Source organism: Bos taurus, chromosome 1 (assembly GCF_002263795.3).
Source record: "Bos taurus isolate L1 Dominette 01449 registration number 42190680 breed Hereford chromosome 1, ARS-UCD2.0, whole genome shotgun sequence".
NCBI classification, from domain to species: Eukaryota; Metazoa; Chordata; class Mammalia; order Artiodactyla; family Bovidae; genus Bos; species Bos taurus.
This window is the reverse complement of record NC_037328.1, coordinates 15,451,950-15,474,689: the sequence shown is the minus strand read 5'-3', so window position 1 is coordinate 15,474,689 and position 22,740 is coordinate 15,451,950. Positions and strand designations below refer to the sequence as shown.

At 37.5% G+C, this 22,740-nt stretch overlaps 1 protein-coding gene across 2 annotated transcripts in view; it reads left to right on the top strand.

The window, feature by feature from the left end:
• The window catches only part of NCAM2 (neural cell adhesion molecule 2), a 564,637-nt gene that overhangs the window by 408,817 nt on the left and 133,080 nt on the right, over positions 1-22,740 (top strand). For both annotated transcript variants that reach the window (XM_002684635.7, XM_024993808.2), the window contains exon 9: positions 2,680-2,830. In XM_002684635.7, coding sequence (XP_002684681.3) covers positions 2,680-2,830 — 151 coding nt within the window. The remainder of the gene's footprint in view (positions 1-2,679; positions 2,831-22,740) is intronic.

The window sequence follows — 22,740 nt, the reverse complement described above, 5'->3', positions numbered from 1 at the left end:
CTGCAGCTGGAATGATTTTTTTTTTTTTAGCTAAAAGAAACATAAGAAATAACATAATGTTGTAGAATTTTGCAGAGTCAGGGAGGCTTTTTTGGGTCACATTCTTCATGAGTGTGATTGTTTTCTCTGAAATCGAGAGACGCCTGTCAATATCCTTCCCACTCAGCAGCACAACTGAAACTCTGAATGGAGAGGGAGAAAGCAGATATGTCTAGGGGAACACGGTTCCTGAAAATTGGAAATGTAATGTCAAGCAAGATGTTAAACTGAAATGTATCATTATTTAGAATATAAATAGATGAATGAAGGTTAGCAACTGATCCAAGATTGAAAACATGGTATAGCATGAGGCATGGGAAATAATTAGTATTAATATCATTCATAGAAAGAAAGATACCTGGGAGAGGGCAGGTGATGCTGAGTGGGTGTGATGGATTCATCTACGCATGCTGGTTTGAGATCTGTATCAAATGGACTTTCCCTGCATGTGATGTATCTTATTTCTGAAGCTCCAGGGAAAGAAGGACCCTGAGGGAGAAATAGTGACTAGAGATCTTGGTGTAGATGTGGTCAGGGCTAAGAGTGCTCAAATGAAAAAGCTCTAGAGTTCAGGCCAGAATACAGAGACCTCAAGGAAGCAAGGAGGCTGTAATCAAATCCAAAACAAAGGAGGCTGCAACTAAAACTGGGAGAAAAATCAGGATCATGTGGGTGTCCTGAAAGCCAAGGGAAGTTAGCACAGAAGAAAGGAAGGCAAGTTCAAAAGGATTTAGGAATGAATGGCGGTGGTGGTTTAGTTGCTAAGTCGTGTCCGACTTGTATGACCCCATGGACAGTAGGCTGCTAGGCTCTTCTGTCCGTGGGGATTCTCCAAGCAAGAAAACTGGAATGGGTCGCCATGCCCTTCTCCAGGGGATCTTCCCAACCTAGGGATTGAACCCAAGTCTCCTGCACTACAGACACACTTTACCAAATGAGCTACCAGGGAATTAACAATGAATAGAGGTGCAATAAAGGCCAAAGGATATTTTTTTTAGTTAGGAAACAGCATTTAGTTACCTTGTATAACAATTGGCCATTTTACTTTGGCCAGTTATTCATGCATTCTGATTTTTAACTTCCGTGAATACTTGCATTTTGTTTTCTTTCAATTAAGTAAATGGGTTTAGAAGCTGAACATCTTAAAAATTGGCAGAATATAATGCCCTTCATATTGAAAACTTCACCTTACTATTTCTTTAGCAATACTTGGAAGGTGGGGAACATATTTTTGACTAAGAAATTTTGGTCTAAATTGCATCCCTAATATGCTTTTGCTTATTTCTTTATTTTTGAAGACTATTTCTCAAATAATAGCTTATCAATAATTAATGGGATTATTTAATGATTGCATTCATATACAGAATTAAAAAGCAAAAAAAGTAACCATATTGTGCCCCAATCAACAAGTTTGAAAAGGCCTTTAAGGGAGTCCAGTGAGGGACTTCCCTGGTGATCCGGTGATTAAGAAGCAGGCTTTCACTTCCGTGGCTCTGGGTTTGATCCCCAGTGGAGGAAATAAGATCCCACAAGCCATGAAAAAGCATAGTCTTTTGATATTAATAAAGAAAAATGATTAAACATCATTTTAATAATGCAAAGTAAACACATGTATTGAAATTTATTTTAATCTATCATATATAAAATTATACAACCATTATACTGTGTATAATAACATACATATTTCAACTGAATGACATACAATATTCTATTGAACACTAACGCCTTAAATATTAAAAAGAATCAATTCGATAATGGTACAGCAGATGTCTTAAATGAGTTATGAAATGTTAAAAGTCCACTGTATAACTTGACAGTACAAAGTAACATTGAATGAATAAACTACCTCTATTTTAATATGTGTGCTATTAAGGTATTTACATGATTTAAGAAAACAATTCTGAATATGCTAATTATGTTGCACACAATAATTCTTATTTGAAATGCAATCTATAGACTATAGGATTCCTTGACTTGAGTCATACTTGGCGGGTATGTGAGTAATCATTTCCATATTGTTTCCAATGATTTCCTAAGAATACGGTGCTTTTAATAGTGTATCTGTGATGCATATGGTACCAGTTATGTTTATAAGCAATACTGTTGCATTCATTCAAAAATGAAAACTATAAATTCCTTTTAAATTCTTGTCATACATCTTGGTACATTCTCCTTATGTGGTGAAATAGAAACTAAAGTATGGCAGAGGTATTTTTGCTGGTAAGCTGTAGCTAGAATTAAATAGGCATTATTGTCATTTTGCTGTTTGCAGAGAACACAACAGAAAGCCAACAACAAAGTCCTTGCGCCACCTGGGAAGTCCCTAGAAGCACATACTAGCTTTATAAAAAGCAGGTGAAAGTCTAACAAGCAAAGAGCATGCTAAATAAAAAAGGTTGACAAAACATGTTTTTATTACATGCACATCAGTGTCCCTGTAAGCAAGTGGGCACCTAAAGTGGATAAGATAAAACCAGTAAAGTATAAATATGGAAACAGTGCTTTTTTGAAATAAAAAACTGAATACAGTTAAGAGTTTATTTTCAACTGTTATGTCAATGATAAATGCAATATGTTTCATCATCATTTTACACAAAATAAGCATAAAATCTTCCTTTTTCCCCAAATCAATGTAAACAGAGCCCAGACGGACGTATCGAAGTCAAAGGGCAGCATGGAAGCTCATCACTGCACATTAAAGATGTGGACTTGTCAGATTCAGGGAGATACGACTGTGAAGCTGCAAGTAGAATTGGAGGGCACCAAAAGAGCATGTACCTTGATATTGAATGTAAGTTATTTTAATTTTTTCAGTTGTGTATTAAGACAACTTTTTTCTTCTTTGAAAAACATGAAATTTTGTAGGAAAATCAAAACACAGATGTAATTCATGTTGCAGTATTTGATACATAACATTAGAAGGAATGTAGCCAAAGTCAAGTTATTAGAGACACCTAGTGGAGGTTATGGGAGATTTCACAATATAGATTTGACTGTATTTCATAGTCTTGATACTGCTTACCGTAAAACTTGGTACTTTTTAATGGAACGTTTAGCCTAAATCACAATGTAAACAGAACTATATTAGTTATCAGTAATTGATCAACATCTCCTTAGATTTTTATCTGTTTATTCTTAATATTATTGGTCCTGCGTTTCATGTATGTAGGGAGAATTTCATTTCTCATTCAAATTTTGTTGAATTATTTCACATCCTCATGATTTATTGTATAATATTTAAAATACACTATTTAGGATACTCTGTTTTGCAAGGACTGATTGTGAACCAAATTCAAGTTGTTTTTGATCACAGATGTAGTCCTCCTTTGCTTTTAAAAGCTTACATATTGGTTTATTCAGCTATTTCTGGAATTGTTCTCTAAGCAATACTTAAACTGCATCCCACAAATAGTGATTTATTGTGTTTCTCTTGGCTTTCAGTTGAAAATAATTTATATTTTTGTAGATTATTTCATCATTGGTCAATATTATTTGTGAGGATATGTTTAGCCTTCAGATATTAAGCATTTCCCTAGATATTTTACTGTTACTAATTTCTAATTTAATTCAGTTTTGCTTGAAAAAATATTCTCTATATGATTTTGATTACTGTTGTACTTATTGAGGTTTGTTTAATGTCCCAGCATATTATCTGTCTAGTATACATAATATGTACTTGAAACAAATATATGTTCTTTAAATCTTCTATGTATTCACCAGATTTGTTTTGTTCTATTAGGGTGATGGTTGTTAAAATCCTCTTCTATAGTTGTGAACTTTTTTCTCTCTCTCTTTAATTCTGTTTATTTTTGCATTTTGTGTATTTTGAGGTTCAGTAACACAATATACATTTATACTCTATATCTTCTGTTAGTGTCCTGTTGTTGATATAACCAGTGAACATGAATTTACTTGCTGTAAACAATACCATACATTATTTTAAACTCTTGATATCAGAGGTCAGAAATGATTCTTACTGGGATAAAATCAAGTGTTTGTAGGGTTGTGTTTCTTTGTGGAGGCTCTACAGTTTCTAGAATATGCCCACTTTTCTTAACTTGCAATCTCCTTCCATCTTCAAAGCCAATAATGGTAGAATGAGTCCCACATCCCATCACGTGACTTTGATTCTGCTTCCTTCCTCACATTGTCTCTATCTTTGACTTGCCTGCCATTTCACTGGACCCACAGTGGATAATCCAGGGTAATCTTCTCAACCCAACATCCTTAATTTAGTCACAGCTGCAAAGTTCCTTGGCCCATGTGAATTAATGTGCTCAAAAGTCCAGGATGTGCTTATCTTTGGTGGATCATTTTTTCTCTCTAATGTATGTCTTCTTCATGAACCATTCATTTTCTCCCCTAATCCCTGACTAGGTATGTTTTGTCTTATGTACAAATAGCTATTCAGGCTTTCTCAGAGTTAAGAGTCTGACACTTTAGATTAAATGTAAAAGCTTTGCAACAATACAGATGCCTTTACAAGTACTCCACACTGATCTTTAAAAAAAAATTTGATGTCATATGCATTATACCCACATTCGTTTTAATTGAGGCTGTCACCAGAAATTATGATTTTTTAATAAATTATAGATATATTAAGGAACTTGAAGGGGAGAAATATTATTTACTCATGCTTTTATAATTTCTTTTTTGTCTTCCTCTATCCTTACAGATCCAGATTTTCCTCTAATATTATTGTCCTTCAGTCTAAGGATATTTTTTCCCATTTATTATAGAGCATGATTGTTGGGGATATCATCTATTATTTTTTATTATTATTATTTTCATCTGAAAATGTTCTCCCTCTCTATCATTCCTGATGGTTTTTTTTTCCCCTTGGAAGGAATTCTGGGTTGTCATTTCTTTAAAGATGAGGTTCCTCTGTCTTCTAGCCTCCTTGGATTCTGATGATAAATCCATGGCAATTTGATTTATTTATCCCTTGTATGCCATATGTCATTTTTATAAAGCTGAATTCAATTTATTTTCTTCATCTTGTTGCTTATAATTTTGAATAGGATATGTCTATATGTGGTTTTCTTTGGGTTTATCCTGTTTGAGATATACTAAATTTCTTGAATCTGTGAATTTGTATTTGTCAATATATTTGACATTTTTCAATCTATAAATATTTATTCTGTTCTAATCTCTTTTTCATCTCTAGGACTTTTAACTACAAACATATACTTTTTGACTCAAAGATATCTGAGACATTGTTCAGTGTTATGAATCTTATGTTTTGCTATTCTTTGGATTAGACAATATCTGTTGTTTGCCTTTATTTTTTTTAATGTTTATTTATTTATTTATTTTACTTTACAATATTGTCTTGGCTTTGCCATACATCAATGTGCATCTGCCACGGGTGTACATGTGTTCCCCATCCTGAACCCGCCTCCCACATCCCTCGCCATACCATCCCTCTGGGTTATCCCAGTGCACCAGCACCAAGCTTCCTGTATCCTGCATCGAACCTGGACTGGCGATTCGTTTCTTATATGATATTATACATGTTTTAATGCCATTTTCCCAAATCATCCCCCCCGTAGCCTGTAATATAGAGTGAAGTAAGCCAGAAAGAAAAACACCAATACAGTATACTAACGCATATATATGGAATTTAGAAAGACGGCAACTACAACCCTGTATGCAAGACAGCAAAAGAGATACAGATGTTGTTTGCTTTTAAAGTTAACTGATTCTCTGCTGATAATCTCCTTGCTGCTACTGAGTTCATTCAGTGAATTTTTTGTTTTATTTAAGATATTAATTTATTTAGCTCTAAGTTTCTATTTTTTTCTATTTTGTATTTTTTGTTTCTCTGCTGAGATTTCCTATATAACCTTTATTCTGTATATGTTTTTGTTTACCTCATTGAACATAGTTAAATTAGCTGCTCTAAAATCCATATTTAATAGTTGTAACATTTGAGGTATCTTGGAGTGTGCATATGATAATTGTATTTTCCCTTTAGAATTGTTCATATTCTCCTGGTTCATGGAATGTTGAGAAATATGGCATTGTGTCATGGATACTATAAATATTATCCTGTGCAGACTCTGGGTCTCAACAACCATCTGGAAAAAAGTATTTTAAGTAGATAATCATCCCTGAGTTCTGTGTTGTCTCCTGTAATCAGTTATTCAAATCTCAGTTGATTTCTTAACATCCTTGCTATGCATTTTGTATCTGTTCGAAGTATGTAGAGCTCAGAGTTTAGGCTGAGTATTCTGTGGTTTTATACTCAGAATTATGGCATCTCCTCTATGACTCTTGTCTGGGATAATCCCCAAACTATTCAACCTGTATTGGCTTATTTCCAGAGTACCTCTATATTTCTGGGTGTGTTTTATGTCCAGAATCACTTTGAAACTTCTTATCTAGCACCTACCCTCTAGACATAGCAATGTGGCTGGGGGAAAAAAAAAAAAAAGAAACAAAAACAAGGAAACTAGTTTTCATTCCCCTCCACAACCCCAATTTTGTTTTGCTCCCTCTACAGAAGCCTTAGGGTAGTGTTGTTGTTGTTTTGTTTGATTTGTGCCATTTCCAATCTTTTTAATTATTACCAGTAGGGGAGTTGGGTTATCATTGGCATGCTCAGCCAGCAATTTTTAGTTTATTTCCTCCATTCATATTTTTTTTCAAATTTTACTTTTACATTTTATAATCATATTGGCTCAGCTGGTAAAGAATCTGTCTGCAATGCGGGAGACCTGGGTTTGATCCCTGGGTGGGGAAGATCCCCTACAGAAGAGAATGGCAACCCACTCCAGTATTCTTGCCTGGAGAGAGAATTCCATGGAAAGAGGAGCCTGGCAGGGCTACAGTCCATGGGGTCGCATAGTGGAACATGACTGAACAACTTAGATACATACATACACACACACAGCTTTAAATAAACAGTTACCATGATCAAAAGATTGTTCAATTGCAAAGGCCTAAGAACAAGTTAAGTTCTTTTTTCTCATTCAGTGTGTCAATCTTCTATATGGTCAATTTTATTTAATTTGACATTTTTATCTGTACTCATATGAAATCTACCTGAAAGGAATAGCAAGTTCTAGGTATATGAATTATTTCAAACTCTAAATTGTGGGATGGAGTCTAGTGGTTTGGAGCACCATGGCCTTGGGTCAATACCTGGTCAGGGAACTGAGATTCAGTAGGCTCTGCACTGTGTCTTAAATAAATAAATGGCTTTAGCTGAGGTTTAGAGTTAGGTATTCAGATTTTTAATAGTATCTTTTACCTACAAGGGCTCCCCAGGTGGTGCTAGTGGTAAAAAACCCACCTTCCAATGCAGGAGACATAAGAGACTTGGGTTCTATCCCTGGGTCAGGAAGATCCCCTGAAGAAAGGAAATGGCAACCCACTCAAGTATTCTTGCCTGGGGAATCCCATGGACAGAGGAGCCTGGCAAAGGAATAATTCTTCTGGTTAAGGCTGAATTTCACTTAAAGCAAATGAAAATATTTATATTTAAGATTACTAAATGCATTATCAAACTTGAGTCAATATGTCTATTGACATGTTTCCCTTTCCTCAGTCTTTAAATGAGAGGTCTTTTGCTTGTGGATTTAACATACACATCCTATATCTAAGCTGTGGCCTCATGTTTTCTTCCCATGATGAGTCTCTTCTAAATATCTATTATACATGAATTGAAAATCTCTGGAAGTCTAGATTCCTCTTTGATTAAACCAGATTCTTATAGTATTTATTTATATGCTTTAATCAAAATGTTCTATTTTTCACAATCAAATTTACTCTTTAACTCCACAATGTTAAAAGTCCAGCTCACTTTTGAAATTTTATGGTACATTTTAAGAATGAATTTTAGGTTCATAGCAAGATATAAATGTGCCCATGTACGTGCCCAACCTCTACTTTGTGGTAGGCATATGAGATTATTACCTTCTAGTTACTTAGCATAATTTACTAAAACTGAATCCTGAAAAAAAGTTTTATAATGGATGAAGATTATGTGAAAATTTACTTATGGTTAGTTATATTCTAGTAGGGGCTTTCCAGGTAGCACTAGTTGTAAGAACCCGCCTGCCACTTCAGGAGACTGAATGAAATGCAAAAGAGATGCAAATTCAATACTTGGGTCAGGAAGATCCCCCGGAGGAGAGCATGGCAACCCACTCTAGTATTCTTGCCTGGAGAATCCACAGACAGAGGAGCCTCACGGGCCACAGTCCATAGGATCTCAATGAGTCAGACACAACTGAAGCAACTTAGCAAACATTCATATTCTAGTAAAAGATAAATTTATACTTAGATAGAAAATAAAATAATTATTCATCTTAATGTCATTAATTGCTAAAGTTCATTTTTTCATGTAGTAGGAACTTCCCTGGTGGTTCAGAGGTTAAAACATCTGCCTCTAATGCAGGAGACCCGGGTTCGATCCCTGGGTTGGGAAGCTCCCCTGGAGAAGGAAGTGGCAATCCACTCCAGTATTCTTGACTGGAGAATCCCATGGACAGAGAAGCCTCGTAGGCTACAGTCCACAGGGTCACAAAGAGTTGGACACCACTGAGCGACTTCACTTTCACTTTTCAGGAACATAGTAAATACCATTAAATTGTCATTCGTCTATGTTGTGGTTCAGTTGCCAAGTTATGTCCGACTCTTTGCAACCCCATGGACTGCAGCACACCAGGCTCCTCTGTCCTCCACTACTTCCTGGAGTTTGTTCAGTTTCATGTGGATTGGGTTGGTGATGCTATCTAATCATTCCATTCTCTGCCACCCACTTCTCCTTTTGCCTTCCATCTTTCCCAATGTCAGGGTCTTTTCCAGAGAGTTGACTTTCTGCATCAAATGGCCAAATAATTGAAGTTTCAACTTCAGCATGAGTCCTTCCAGTGAATATTCAGGGTTGATTTCCTTTAGAATTGGCTGATTTGATCTCCTTGCTGTCTGAGGAGCTCTCAAGAGTCTTCTCAAACAGCACAGTTCAAAATCATGAATTCTTCAGCACTCAGATGAATTCTTCTTTATGGTTCAACACTCACATCCATACATGACTACTGTAAAAACCATAGCTTTGACTAGACCTTTATCAGCAAAGTCATGTTTCTGCTTTTCAAAATTCTGTCTAGATTTATCATAGCTTTCTTTCCAAATAGCAAGTGTCTTTTAATTTCATGGGTGCAATCACTATCTGCAGTGATTTTTTTTTAAACTTTACAATATTGTATTGGTTTTGCCAAATATTGAAGTGATTTTGAAGCCCAAGAAAATAATATATGTCACTGCTTCCACTTTTTCCCCTTCTATTTGTCATGAAGTGATGGCATCATAGGATGCCATGACTTAGTTTTTTTCACCCTCATCAAGAAGCTCTTTAATGTAATTCAATGGAATGTAATGCCATCAGAAGTTATTCATGTGAATAAATATTTACATTTTAGAAATGATAAGAATATTTTCATTCTCCATCTTTGATTCAAAACACTATAAAATTATAAATATTACAAAGAAATTATACATTGTCACAAACATTTACCAAAATAGTCTTTACTATGTGATTCAAGAAACTAAATTGTAATATTGTAAGAATGAGTGGGAAAGAAACGAGCCATTTATAATTTGATACCAACGACATTTATTACAGTAATACTAAACTTAGAAGGTGTTTAGATTACATCTTTTTGTTGTTGTTGCTCAAAACCTCTTTTGTGTTTCAGTTTAAGCAGACTCCTTTGGCATCCTGCCAGTTCATTTCCAATATTCCAAAGGCATTACCCTTTCTAAGAAGCAAGAGTTGAACTAGAGTTCCAATTTATAAAACACAGGAGATAACAGGCATGTGATATGTAGTTGAACACAAGAACACGATTACATAGCATGTTTGATTACAATTAGAGTATCATTAAATTTTGTGACTAGGTACTCATTATTTATTATCTGTTAATTAGATTTAATTATTTTGTGTGACAAATTTAATTTAACAGTTACATGGTAACAATGCCTGTTAAGAAATATTGAATTTTTTATTTGCATTTTATTATCATTGAGCTCTCTGCACCTGTTTTTATTTCTTGTTAGAGATAATAGCAATATTTAAATGCATTTTCTCCTGTATAAAAGGAGTTAGCTATATCAGAAAACTCTTAAGGATATGCTGCTGCGGCTGCTGCTGCTGCTGCTAAGTCGCTTCAGTCGTGTCTGACTCTGTGCGACCCCATAGACGGTGGCCCACCAGGCTCCCCCATCCCTGGGATTCTCCAGGCAAGAACACTGGAGTGGGTTGCCATTTCCTTCTCCAGTGCATGAAAGAGAAAAGTCAAAGTGAAGTCGCTCAGTCATGTCCGACTCTTCGTGACCCCATGGACTGCAGCCTACCAGTACTCCGTCTAGTACTCTTTCCAGGCAAGAGTACTGGAGTGGGGGTGTCATTGCCTTCTCCAAACTTAAAGATATAGAGAGATTAATTAATCTTTTAATACAGACTCATGTTCCTTCCATACCTATTCCATTTATTGTATCACACAATTATTTCCTCAAGATTTGCAATCACTCAAAATAACTAATTCTGGTAGCATTCTCTGTTACACGTACTGGATGAGGTGGGTAAGGTGTGACCATGATTTTAACATTTAAAAATAGTATCTCAATAAGCAAATAGAAATTAGAAAAGCTCATTGTTTATAGCAGACAAGCATTTTATATCTGTGATTAAAATCTTGTCTTATGAACCTACCCTATGCACTCACCATAATACATTTAAATTGTTTAGACTGACAAATCATGAAATAAAGGTTTAATTACATTATGTAAAAGTATATAGGTGACCACTTGAAACACATACATATAATGTCTTCCATTTTAACAAAAGGAATATATATACACCAAAGGAGGAAAAAGAAAGAAAACCTAAAAAAAAAAATAAAATAAAATAAAGAAGATGGCTCACTTATAGAAGTAATTTGATTCTAATGCCAGTAACTACTTAGATTTTATACCCAACATGAGAATTTCAGTGACAAGATCTGAAAGAAATATAAAGTTTATGTCTACAGCCAGAAGATAAGAAAATAAGAAGAGAAAGAAAGGCGAAAAAATCATTTTACTGCTCTCTGTATTTTTTAACCCAGACTTTACATGGACCCTCTGTGAAAACTTGAAATATCTAGCATCCTTAATGTGTACAGATACTATAACTTACTCTAGTTTTATCAGATTTGTGTCTATTTCTGACAGATATAATTGATGCGGATTATATCTTGTGAAAATGTACTTTAGAGATTATGATGATGAAAAGTTGTTAAGGAATTTAGAAAATATTTAACCCTTGAAAAGATACATCTTAGATATGAACAAATATCAAACAAATAAATGAAATAGTCATTTTGTGTAACTACTGGGTTTATCACTACCTCTTGGCACCTGCTTAACTTAATGGTCCAGAAATATCAAAGTCTACCTTCAATTCACCGCAGTTTTCTGCCCTTCCTTGGAATGAAGACCTTGTCTCAGTGATCCCAGTTCTTACTGGTACAGTGAGTGTCCTAGCTTGTGGAACTATAATGAAATATCTTAGGGCTTTAGCAGAACCTTTAATTTCTCACAATCTGGAGGTTGGAAAGCCAATACTGGTTGAGTTCCTGGTGAGCGCTCTTTTGCAGGTTATCATCACATGGCCTTTCCTTCATATAGAAAAAGAGACACCTCCACTCTCTTCATCTTTCTTTAAGGGCATTAATCCCATGACCGGGGTTCTCTTATGACTTCATCTAAAATTAATTACTTACAAAGATCCCACCTTTAAGCACTATCACATGGAGGATTAGGGATCAACATGTGCATTTGGAGGAGAAACAAAATTCATTCATAAGAATGAATTTTTTGTGTTTGGCAGAGAAAACCTCATCACAGATAGAACTTTACAGGACCAGGCTGCACCTTAAGATCACATCTTTCCAATCCATTACTGGTATCACTGAGTTTTGTCATTTTGAAGATCCTAAAAAATAGGCCAAAACCTTTTGGTAGACTGCTTACAGCCTGGCTTAGTCTGTTTGAGCTGCTATAATAAAGTACCATAGACGGGGTGACTTATGAAAAACAGAAATCAGTTTCTCACAGTTCTGGAGACTGGAAATCCAAGATCAGGGAGGCAGCATGGTTGGGTTCTGGTGAGAACCTTTTCTGATTACAGACCACTGTCTTCTGGTTCTATCCTCCTATGATGGAGAGAGGAACAAGGGGAAAAAGCTTTCTCTTAACTCTTTGGGGTACAGGAGCTCCAACCTATGACCTCATCTATACCTAATCACCTCTCCAAAGCCACACTTCCTATTCCTATCACATTGGAACATGTGGATTTTATGGGAACACTGACCTTCAGTGCATAACAATGCTCCTCCTCCCTCTCCTCCTTCTTAGGTTGGGGTTCTAGTATGTTTGTCTTCTTGGATTTATTATTGGATACCTTAGTCGAGAATAGCATGACCATCAAAAGTTAAGGTACTTAATTCTTGAAAAAGACAAATCCAACAATTTGAATCTAATCAGCCAGAATTCTGTGGCCATAAATCAGAATTTTGGAGTTGAATTTCAGTGGAGCAAAGGCAAGTACAAGCTTTTGTTTTACTACTGTCCAAGTATGGTTTTTATATCAAGCCAGCTCACAGTATGTGATAGTGTAAGTTCAGGTCAGTCTCTCAGTCGTGTCTGACTCTCTGCGACCCTATGAATGCCAGACCTCCCTGTCCATCACCAAATCCCGCAGTTCACCGAAACTTATGTACATCAAGTCGGTGATGCCATCCAGCCATCTCTTCCTTTGTTGTCACCTTCTCCTCCTGCCCCCAATCCCTCCCAGCATCAGTCTTTTTCAATGAGTCACCTCTTCCCATGAGGTGGCCAACGTATTATTGGAAGTTATTGGAGTTTCAGCTTTAGCATCAGTCCTTCCAATGAACACCCAGGACTGATCTCCTTTAGGATGGACTGGTTGGATCTCCTTGCACTCCAAGGGACACTCAAGAGTCTTCTCCAACACCACAGTTCAAAAGCATCAATTCTTCGGTGCTCAGCTTTCTTCACAGTCTAACTCTCACATCCATACATGACCACTGGAAAAACCACAGCCTTGACTAGACGGACCTTTGTTGGCAAAGTAATGTCTCTGCTTTTCAATATGCTATCTAGGTTGGTGATAACTTTCCTTCCAAGCAATAAGCATATTTTAATTTCATGGCATAATCACCATCTGCAGTGATTCTGGAGTCCAGAAAAATAAAGTCAGCCACTGTTTCCCCATCTATTTCCCATGAAGTGATGGGACCAGATGCCTTAATCTTAGTTTTCTGAATGTTTAGCTTTCAGCCAACTTTTCCACTCTCCTCTTTCACTTTCATCAAGAGGCTTTTTAGTTCCTCTTCACTTTCTGCCATAAGGGTGGTGTCATCTGCATTTCTGAGGTTATTGATATTTCTCCCGGCAATCCTGATTCCAGCTTGTGCTTCATCTAGCCAAGCGTTTCTCTTGGCTATGATGTACTCTGCATAAAAGTTAAATAAGCAGGGTGACAATATACAGCCTTGACATACTCCTTTTCCTATTTGGAACCAGTATGTTGTTCCATATCCAGTTCTACCATTGCTTCCTGACCTGCATATAGATTTCTCAAGAGGCATGTCAGGTGGTCTGGAATTCCCATCTCTTTTAGAATTTTCCACAGTTTATTGTGATCCATACAGTCAAAGGCTTTGGCATAGTCAATAAAGCATAAATAGATGTTTTTCTGGATCTCTCTTGCTTTTTCAATGCTCTGACAGATATTGGCAATAAGATCTCTGGTTCCTCTGCCTTTTCTAAAACCAGCTTGAACATCTGGAAGTTCATGGTTCACATATTGCTGAAGCCTGTCTTACTAGCATGTGAGATGAGTGCAATTGTTCGGTAGTTTGAGTGTTCTTTGGCATTGCTTTTCTTTGGGATTGGAATGAAAACTGACCTTTTCCAGTCCTGTGGCCTTATTTGCTGAGTTTTCCAAATTTGCTGCCATATTTAGTCCACCAATTTCACAGCATCATCTTTCAGGATTTGAAATACCTCCACTGGAATTCTATCACCTCCACTAGCTTTGTTTGTAGTGATACTTTCTAAGGCCCATTTGACTTCACATTCCAGGATGTCTGGTTGTAGGTGAGTGACCACACCATGGTGATTATTTGGTCATGAAGATCTTTTTTGTATAGTTCTTCTGTGTATTCTTGCCACGTCTTCTTAATATCTTCTGCTTCTTTCGGTTCATGCCATTTCTGCCCTTTATCAAGCCTATCTTTACATACAATGTTCCCTTGGTATCTCTAATTTTCTTAAAGAGATCTCTAGTCTTTCTGTGGTTTTCCTCTATTTCTTTGCATTGATCACTGAGGAAGGCTTTCTTATCTCTCCTTGCTATGCTTTGGAACTCTGCATTCAAATGGGAATATCTTTCTTTTTCTTCTTTTCTTTTCACTTCTCTTCTTTTCACAGCTATTTGTAAGGCCTCCTCAGACAGCCATTTTGCTTTTTTGCATTTCTTTTCCAAGGGATGGTCTTGATTCCTGTCTCCTGTACAAACAATGTCACAAACTCTGAATGTCATCAGGCACTCTATCTATCAGATCTAGTCCCTTAAATCTATTTCTCACTTCCACTGTATAATCACAAGGTATTTGATTTAGGTCATACCTGAATGGTCTAGTGGTTTTCCCTACTTTCTTCAATTTAAGTCTGAATTTGGCAATAAGGAGTTCATGATCTGAGCCACAGTCAGCTCCCAGTCTTGTTTTTGCTGACTGTATAGAGCTTCTCCATCTTTGGCTGCAAAGAATATAAACAATCTGATTTCAGTGTTGAGCATCTGGTGATGTCCATGTGTAGAGTCTTCTCTTGTGTTGTTGGAAGAGGGTGTTTGCAATGACTAGTGCATTCTCTTGGCAAAACTCTATTAGCCTTTGCCCTGCTTCATTCTGTCCTCCAAGGCCAAATTTGCCTGTTACTCCAGGTGTTTCTTGACTTCCTACTTTTGTATTCCAGTCCCCTATAATGAGAAGGACATCTTTTTGTCCTTCAAACCAGAGATCAGTGGGGAAATAATTCCAGAAAGAATGAAAGGGTGGAGCCAAAACAAAAACATTACCCAGTTGTGGATGTGACTGGTGATAGAAGCAAGGTCTGTTGCTGTAAAAAGCAATATTGCATAGGAACCTGGAATGTTAGGTCCATGAATCAAGGTAAATTGGAAGTGGTCAAACGGAAGATGGGAAGAGTGAATGTCGACATTCTAGGAATCAGCGAACTAAAATGTACTGGAATGGGTGAATTTAACTCAGATGACCATTATATCTACTACTGTGGACAGGAATCCTTTAGAAGAGATGGAGTAGCCATCATGGTCAACAAAAGAGTCCGAAATGCAGTACTTGGATGCAATCTCAAAAATGACAGAATGATCTCTGTTCATTTCCAAGGCAAACCATTCAATATCACAGTGATCCTAGCCTATGCCCTAACCAGTAACGCTGAGGAAGCTGACATTGAACGGTTCTATGAAGACCTCCAAGACCTTTTAGAACTAACACCCAAAAAAGAGGTGATGGTGTAAACTTGATAGCAATTTTTCTTTTTAATATACTGGACTTTGCTAAAATAATATCTATTTATTTATTTTATTTTTTAACTTTACAATATTGTGTTTGTTTTGCCATATATCAACATGAATCTGCCACAGGTATACAAGTGTTCCCCATCCTGAATCCTCCTCCCTCCTCCCTCCCTGTACTATCCCTCTGGGTCATGCCAGTGCACCAGCCCCAAGCATCCAGTATCGTGCATCACTAAAATAATATTTAAAGTCATATTAATAGGAGCTATTCTTAGATTTTAATAGATCTACTAGGTCTAATCCTAGGACATTGGTCAAGTGATTTAAATTACCAAAGCTTCAGTGTTTTGGTGTGCAAAGAGGAAGACTTTGCTCTAAATTTATTATTTTATCAATTTAAGCATTGTTGTTGTTGTTTAGTTGCTGAGCATGTCTGTCCCTTTTCAGCCCCATGGACAGTAGCTGTCAAGGCTCGTATGTCCATGGGATTTCCCAGGCAAGAATATTGGCCATTTCCGTCCTCCAAGGTATCTTCCCAAACTAAGGACTGAACCCTGATCTCCTGCCTAATCAGGTGGATTTTTACCACTGAGCCACCAAGGAAGACTGAGTTTAAGCATACTAAGGTTCAAATTTTAATTACATTCTTTCATTCAGTAATATTTATCAGGCATGTACTACACACCAAGCACTTTTACAGGTGTTGAAAATGTAGAATTATAATAAACAAAAACAATAGACTCTATGGACCTTACATTTTAGCAATGAAAACCAATGATAAACAAAATAAAGTAGCAAAATATATGAGAATCAATGAAAATGGCTCAGGAGAAAAAAAAAAAGCCATGTTGTTAGATAGATCATAAGCTAATGTCACAATACATATACATAGTAAACAGTCCAAAACTCAGTGACGTGAATTAATAATTCTCTTGCTCAACTGGAACCAGCTGACCCTGAATAGCAAACTCTACTGCAAGTAGCAACACTTAACTCCATGTTAGGGTCCAGTAACATCTGAAACCAGACTTAAGAGTTGGCAACTATAGGGAGGAAACTATACCATGGTGATGGCAGAAGCAAAAGAGTGCAACTCAAAAAGAAAGCCAATTTCAAGCATCTGCTCCTCTCACATTGAAAAAGTCATGAGGTTCATCCTAACAAATATCCATCCAGCCAGGAAATGCACTCCTGTTATACCTGGAGGGCTTCTGGAGAGAATATTGGCTGAGTAAAACAAGCTATATCAGAGGTCCATGCCTATGAGTGAAATTTCAGGTAGTTAATTTTAAAACAATATTTTGGTTTTGAGAATAGGTATATTAACACATTTCTCTAAGTTGTTTTAGACCTGCTTATGTAATCACCACATATGGAATAAGAAAAACCAACATACTTTACAATAGATTGTTTTAAAGACTTTAAAGAAGGAAATAATATTTGTGTGTCTTCATTTAAGAAACATCATAATAATTACTTGGTTTCATAATAATTATTGTGTAACACTAGAAGCAGTGTATTAACATTGTTTTTCTAAGATGTGAAAACATTGAAAGAGCATAAAATATTGTAAAACATCTTGGAAGCTGGAATCTATTTATGTGAAACTGCTTAGAAAACATCACATAATTTAATGCACAAATAGTTAAATATGTATCATAGAGATTATACAACTGAGCAGTAACAGAGAAAAAAAATCCTCTTAGAAAAGTGAAATTATCATGGTATCTTAAAGAAGTGGAACCTGAGAATCAGATAATAATGATTCAGTATCTATATAATTTAAAAGCTATATGGCTCATTTGTGTTACTGTATTTATTCAAATATGCCCCTTTATTCAGAGAAGGCAATGGCACTGTACTCCAGTACTCTTGCCTGGAGAATCCCATGGGTCGGGAAGTCTGGTGGGCTGCCATCTATGGGGTCACACAGAGTTGGACATGACTGAAGCAACTTAGGAGCAGCAGCAGCAGCAGCCCCCTTATTTTGTAGGATATATTTATATAGTCATCTGGATAAAAATGTCCTCTCTCCTTTAGTGAAGTCATTCAGTCATGTCCAACTCTTTGCGACCCTGTGGACTGTAGCCTACAAGTCTCCTCCATCCATGGGATTTTCCAGGCAAGAGTACTGGAGCGGGTTGCCATTTCCTGTTGCAGAGGATCTTCCCAACCCAGTGATCAAACCTGGATCGCCCATATTGTAGGCAGACACTTTACCATCTGAGCCACCAGGGGATCATCCTCTCTTTTAGTATTAGTCAAACTGTTTCTGCCCCTGTGATGAAGATGAAGTCTTAATAAGAGTAAATAACCTCTTTAAATGATTATTATTAGCACTATAGTTATCTCAAAATACTTCATAAATGGAATTTCAAAGAGTTCTTATTATATACAAATATTAATAATTCAGTGACAATCCTCTTTGTTTAGGGGCACTTTGTTTTCTTAGGCCTACTAAAATATCTTTTGAGGTCCAATTCAGTTCAGTTCAGTCGAGAAGTTGTTTCCAACTCTTTGCAACCCCATGGACTGCAGCATGCCAGGCCTCCCTGTCCATCACCAACTCCCAGAATTTACTCAAACTCATGTCCATTGAGTCACTAATGCCATCCAACCATCTCATCCTCTGTTGTCCCCTTCTCCTCCCGCCTTCAATCTTTCCCAGCAACAGGGTCTTTTCAAATGAATCAGTTCTTCACATCAGGTGGCCAAAAAGTGGAGATTCAGCTTCAACATGAGTCCTTCCAATGATTATTCAGGACTGATTTCCTTTAGGATGGACTGATTGGATCTCCTTGCAGTCGAAGGGACTCTCAAGAGTCTTCTGCAACACCACTGTTCAAAAGCATCAATTCTTCATTGCTCAGCTTTCTTTATAGTCCAACTCACATCCATACATGACTACTGGAAAAAATGTAGCCTTGACAAGATAGACCTTTGTTGGCAAAGTAATGTCTCTGCTTTTTAATATGCTGTCTAGTATGATCAGAATTAGCATTTCAGCAGATGGCTGAAATCACCATCTGCAGTGATTTTGGAGCTCCCCAAAATAAAGTCTACCACTATTTCCACTGTTTCCCCATCTATTTGCCATGAGGTAATAGGAACAGAGGCCATGATCTTAGTTTTCTGAATGTTGAGCTTTAAACCAACTTTTTCACTCTACTTTCACTATCATCAAGAGGCTGTTTAGTTCTTCTTCACTTTCTGCCATAAGGTATTCTCTGCATATCTGAGGTTATTGATTTTTCTCCTGGCAATCTTGATTCCAGCTTGTGCTTCATCCAGCCCAGCATTTCTCATGGTTTACTCTGCATATAAGTTAAATAAGCAGGATAACAGTATACAGCCTTGACATACTCCTTTTCCTACTTGGAACCAGTCTGTTGTTCCACATCAGGTTCTAACTGTTGCTTCCTGACCTACATACAGGTTTCTCAAGAAGCAGGTCAGGTGATTTGGTATTCCTTATCACTTTCAGAATTTTCCACAGTTTGTTGTGATCCACACAGTCAAAGACTTTGGCATAGTCAATAAAGCAGAAATTGATGTTTTTCTGGAATTCTCTTGCTTTTTCGATGATTCAGCAGATGTTGGCAATTTGATCTCTGGTTCCTCTGCCTTTTCTAAAACCAATTTGATCATCTGGAAATTCATGGTTCACATATTGTTGAAGCCTGACTTGGAGAATTTTGAGCATTACTTTGCTAGCATGTGATATGAGGGCAATTGTGTGGTAGTTTGAGCATTGTTTGGCATTGTCTTTCTTTGGGATTGGAATGAAAACTGACCTTTTCCAGTCCTGTGGCCACTGCTGAATTTTCCAAATTTGCTGGCATATTAAGTGCAGCACTTTCACAGCATCATCTTTTGGGATTTGAAAGAGCTCAAGTGAAATTCCATCACCTCCACTGGCTTTGTTCATAGTGATGCTTCCTAAGGCCCACTTCACTTCACACTCCAGGATGTCTGGCTCTAGGTGAGTGATCACACCATCGTGATTATCTTGGTTGCGAAGGTCTGTTTTGCATAGTCCTTCTGTTTTCTAGCCACCTCTTCTTAGTAACTTCTGCTTCTGTTAGGTCCATATGATTTCTGTCCTTTATTGGCCCATCTTTGCATGAAATATTCCCTTGGTATCTCTAATTTTCTTGAAGAGATCTCTAGCCTTTCCCATTCTATTGTTTTCCTCTATGTCTTTGCATTGATCACTGAGCGCAGCTTTCTCACTGTCCTTGCTATTCTTTGGAACTCTGCATTCAAATGGTATATCTTTCCTTTTCTCCTTTGCTTTTAGCTTCTCTTCTTTTCACAGCTATTTGTAAGGCCTCCGCAGACAGTCATGTTCCCTTTTGCATTTCTTTCTCTTGGGGATAGTCTTGATCCCTGTCTCCTGTACAGTGTCATGAACCTTCATCCATAGTTCTTCAGGCACTCTGTCTATCAGATCTACTCTCTTAAATCTATTTCTCACTTTCACTGTATAATCCTAAGGGATTTGATTTAGGTCATACATAAATGTTCTAGTGGTTTTTCCTGCTTTCTTCAATTTACGGCTGAATTTGGCAATAAGAAGTTCATTGTCTGTGCCCCAGTCAGCTCCCAGTCTTGTTTTGCTGATGGTAGTTGCTGACTGCAGCTTTGGCTGCAAACGATATAATCCATCTGGTTTCAATGTTGACCATCTGGTGATGTCCACGTGTAAAGTCTTCTCTTGTGTTGTTGGGAGAGGGTATTTGCTATGACCAGTGGGTTCTCTTGGCAAAATTCTATTAGCCTTTGCCCTGCTTCATTCTGTACACAAGGCAATATTGTCCTGTTACTCCAGGTATTTCTTAACTTCCTACTTTTGCATTCCAATCCCTTATAATGAAAAAGACATCTTTTTTGGGTGTTAGTTCTAGAAGAACTTGTAGGTCCTAATAGAACCTTTCAACTTCATCTCGTTCAGCATTATAGATCAGTTCATAGACTGGATTCAGTCAGTTCAGTCACTCAGTCATCTGACTCTCTGTAACCCCATGAACCTCAGAACACCAGGCCTCCCTGTCCATCACCAACTCCTGGAGTCCATAAAAATTCGTGTCCATTGAGTTGGTGTTACCATCCAACTATCTCATCCTCTGTTGTCCCCTTCTCCTCCTGCCCTCAATCTTTCCCAGAGTCAGGTTCTTTTCCAGTGAGTCAACTCTTCTCATCAGGTGACCAAAGAATTGGAGTTTCACCTTTCAACATCAGTCCTTCCAATGAACACCAAGGACTGATCTCCTTTAGCATGGATTGGTTGGATCTTCTTGCAGTCCAAGGGATTCTCAAGAGTTTTCTCAAACACCACAGTTCAAAAGCATCGATTCTTTGGTGCTCAGCTTTCTTTATAATCCAATTCTCACATTCATATATGACTACTGGAAAAATCATAGCTTTGACTAGATCGACCTCTGTTGACAAGATAATGTCTCTGCTTTTTAATATGCTATCTAGGTTGGTCACAACTTTCCTTCCAAGGAGTAAGTGTCTTTTAATTTCATGGCTGCAATCACCATCTGCAGTGATTTTGGAGCACAGAAAAATAAAGTCAGCCATTGTTTCCACTGTTTCCCCATCTATTTCCCATGAAGTGATGGGACTGGATGCCATGATCTTAGTTTTCTGAATGTTGAGTTTTAAGCCAACTTTTTCACTCTCCTCTTTTACTTTCATCAAGAGGCTCTTTAGTTCTTCTTCAGTCTCTGCCATAAGGGTTGTGTCATCTGCATATCTGAGGCTATTGGTATTTCTCCCAGCAATCTAGATTCCATCTTGTGCTTCATACAGCCCAGCATTTCTCATGATGTACTCTGCATATAAGTTAAATAAGCAGGGTGACAATATACAGCTTTGACATACACCTTTTCCAATTTGAACCAGTCTGTTGTTCCATGTCCTGTTCTAACTGTTTTTTCCTGACTTGCATACAGGTTTCTCAAGACGCATGTCAGTTGGTCCTGTATTCCCATCTCTTTCAGAATTTTCCACAATTTATTGTGATCCACACAGTCAAAGGCTTTGGCATAGTCAATAAAGCAGAAATAGAGGTTTTTCTGGAACTGTCTTGCTTTTTTGATGATCTAGCGGATGATGGCAATTTGATCTCTGGTTTCTCTGCCTTTTGTAAAACCAGTTTGAACATCTGGAAGTTCATGGTTCATGTACTGCTGAAGCCTGGCTTGGAGAATTTTGAGCACTACTTTACTAGCATGTGAGATGAGTGGAACAGTGGAAACAGTGTCATACTTTATTTTTGGGGGCTCCAAAATCACTGCAATCTTGGTGACTGCAGCCATGAAGTTAAAAGATGCTTACTCCTTGGAAGGAGGGTTATGAGCAACCTATATAGCATATTCAAAAGCAGAGACATTACTTTGCCAACAAAGGTCCGTCTAGTCAAGGCTATGGCTTTTCCAGTAGTCATGTATGGATGTGAAAGTTGGACTGTGAAGAAAGCTGAGCACCGAAGAATTGATGCTTTTGAACTGTGGTGTTGGAGAAGACTCTTGAGAGTCCCTTGGACTTCAAGGAGATCCAACCTGTCCATTCTAAAGGAGATCAGTCCTGGGTGTTCTTTGGAAGGAATGATGCTAAAGCTGAAGCTCCAGTACTTTGGCCACTTCATGCAAAGTGTTGACTCATTGGAAAAGACTCATGGTGGAAAGGATTGGGGGCAGGAGGAAAAGGGGACGACAGAGGATGAGATGGCTGGATGGCATCACCGACTCGATGGATGTGAGTCTGAGTGAACTCCGGGAGTTGTTGATGGACAGGGAGGCCTAGCGTGCTGCAATTCATGGGGTCGCAAAGAGTCAGACAGGACTGAGCGACTGAACTGAACTGAACTGGACTAAGACGAGTGCAATTGTGTGGTAGTTTGATCATTCTTTGGCATTGCCTTTCTTTGGGATTGGAATGAAAGCTGACCTTTTCCAATCCTTTTGCCACTGTTGAGTTTTCCAAATTTTGACATATTGAGTGCAGCACTTTCTCAGCATCATCTTTTAGGCTTAGATGCGTTACCGTGATATTGAATGATTTGCCTTGGAAAT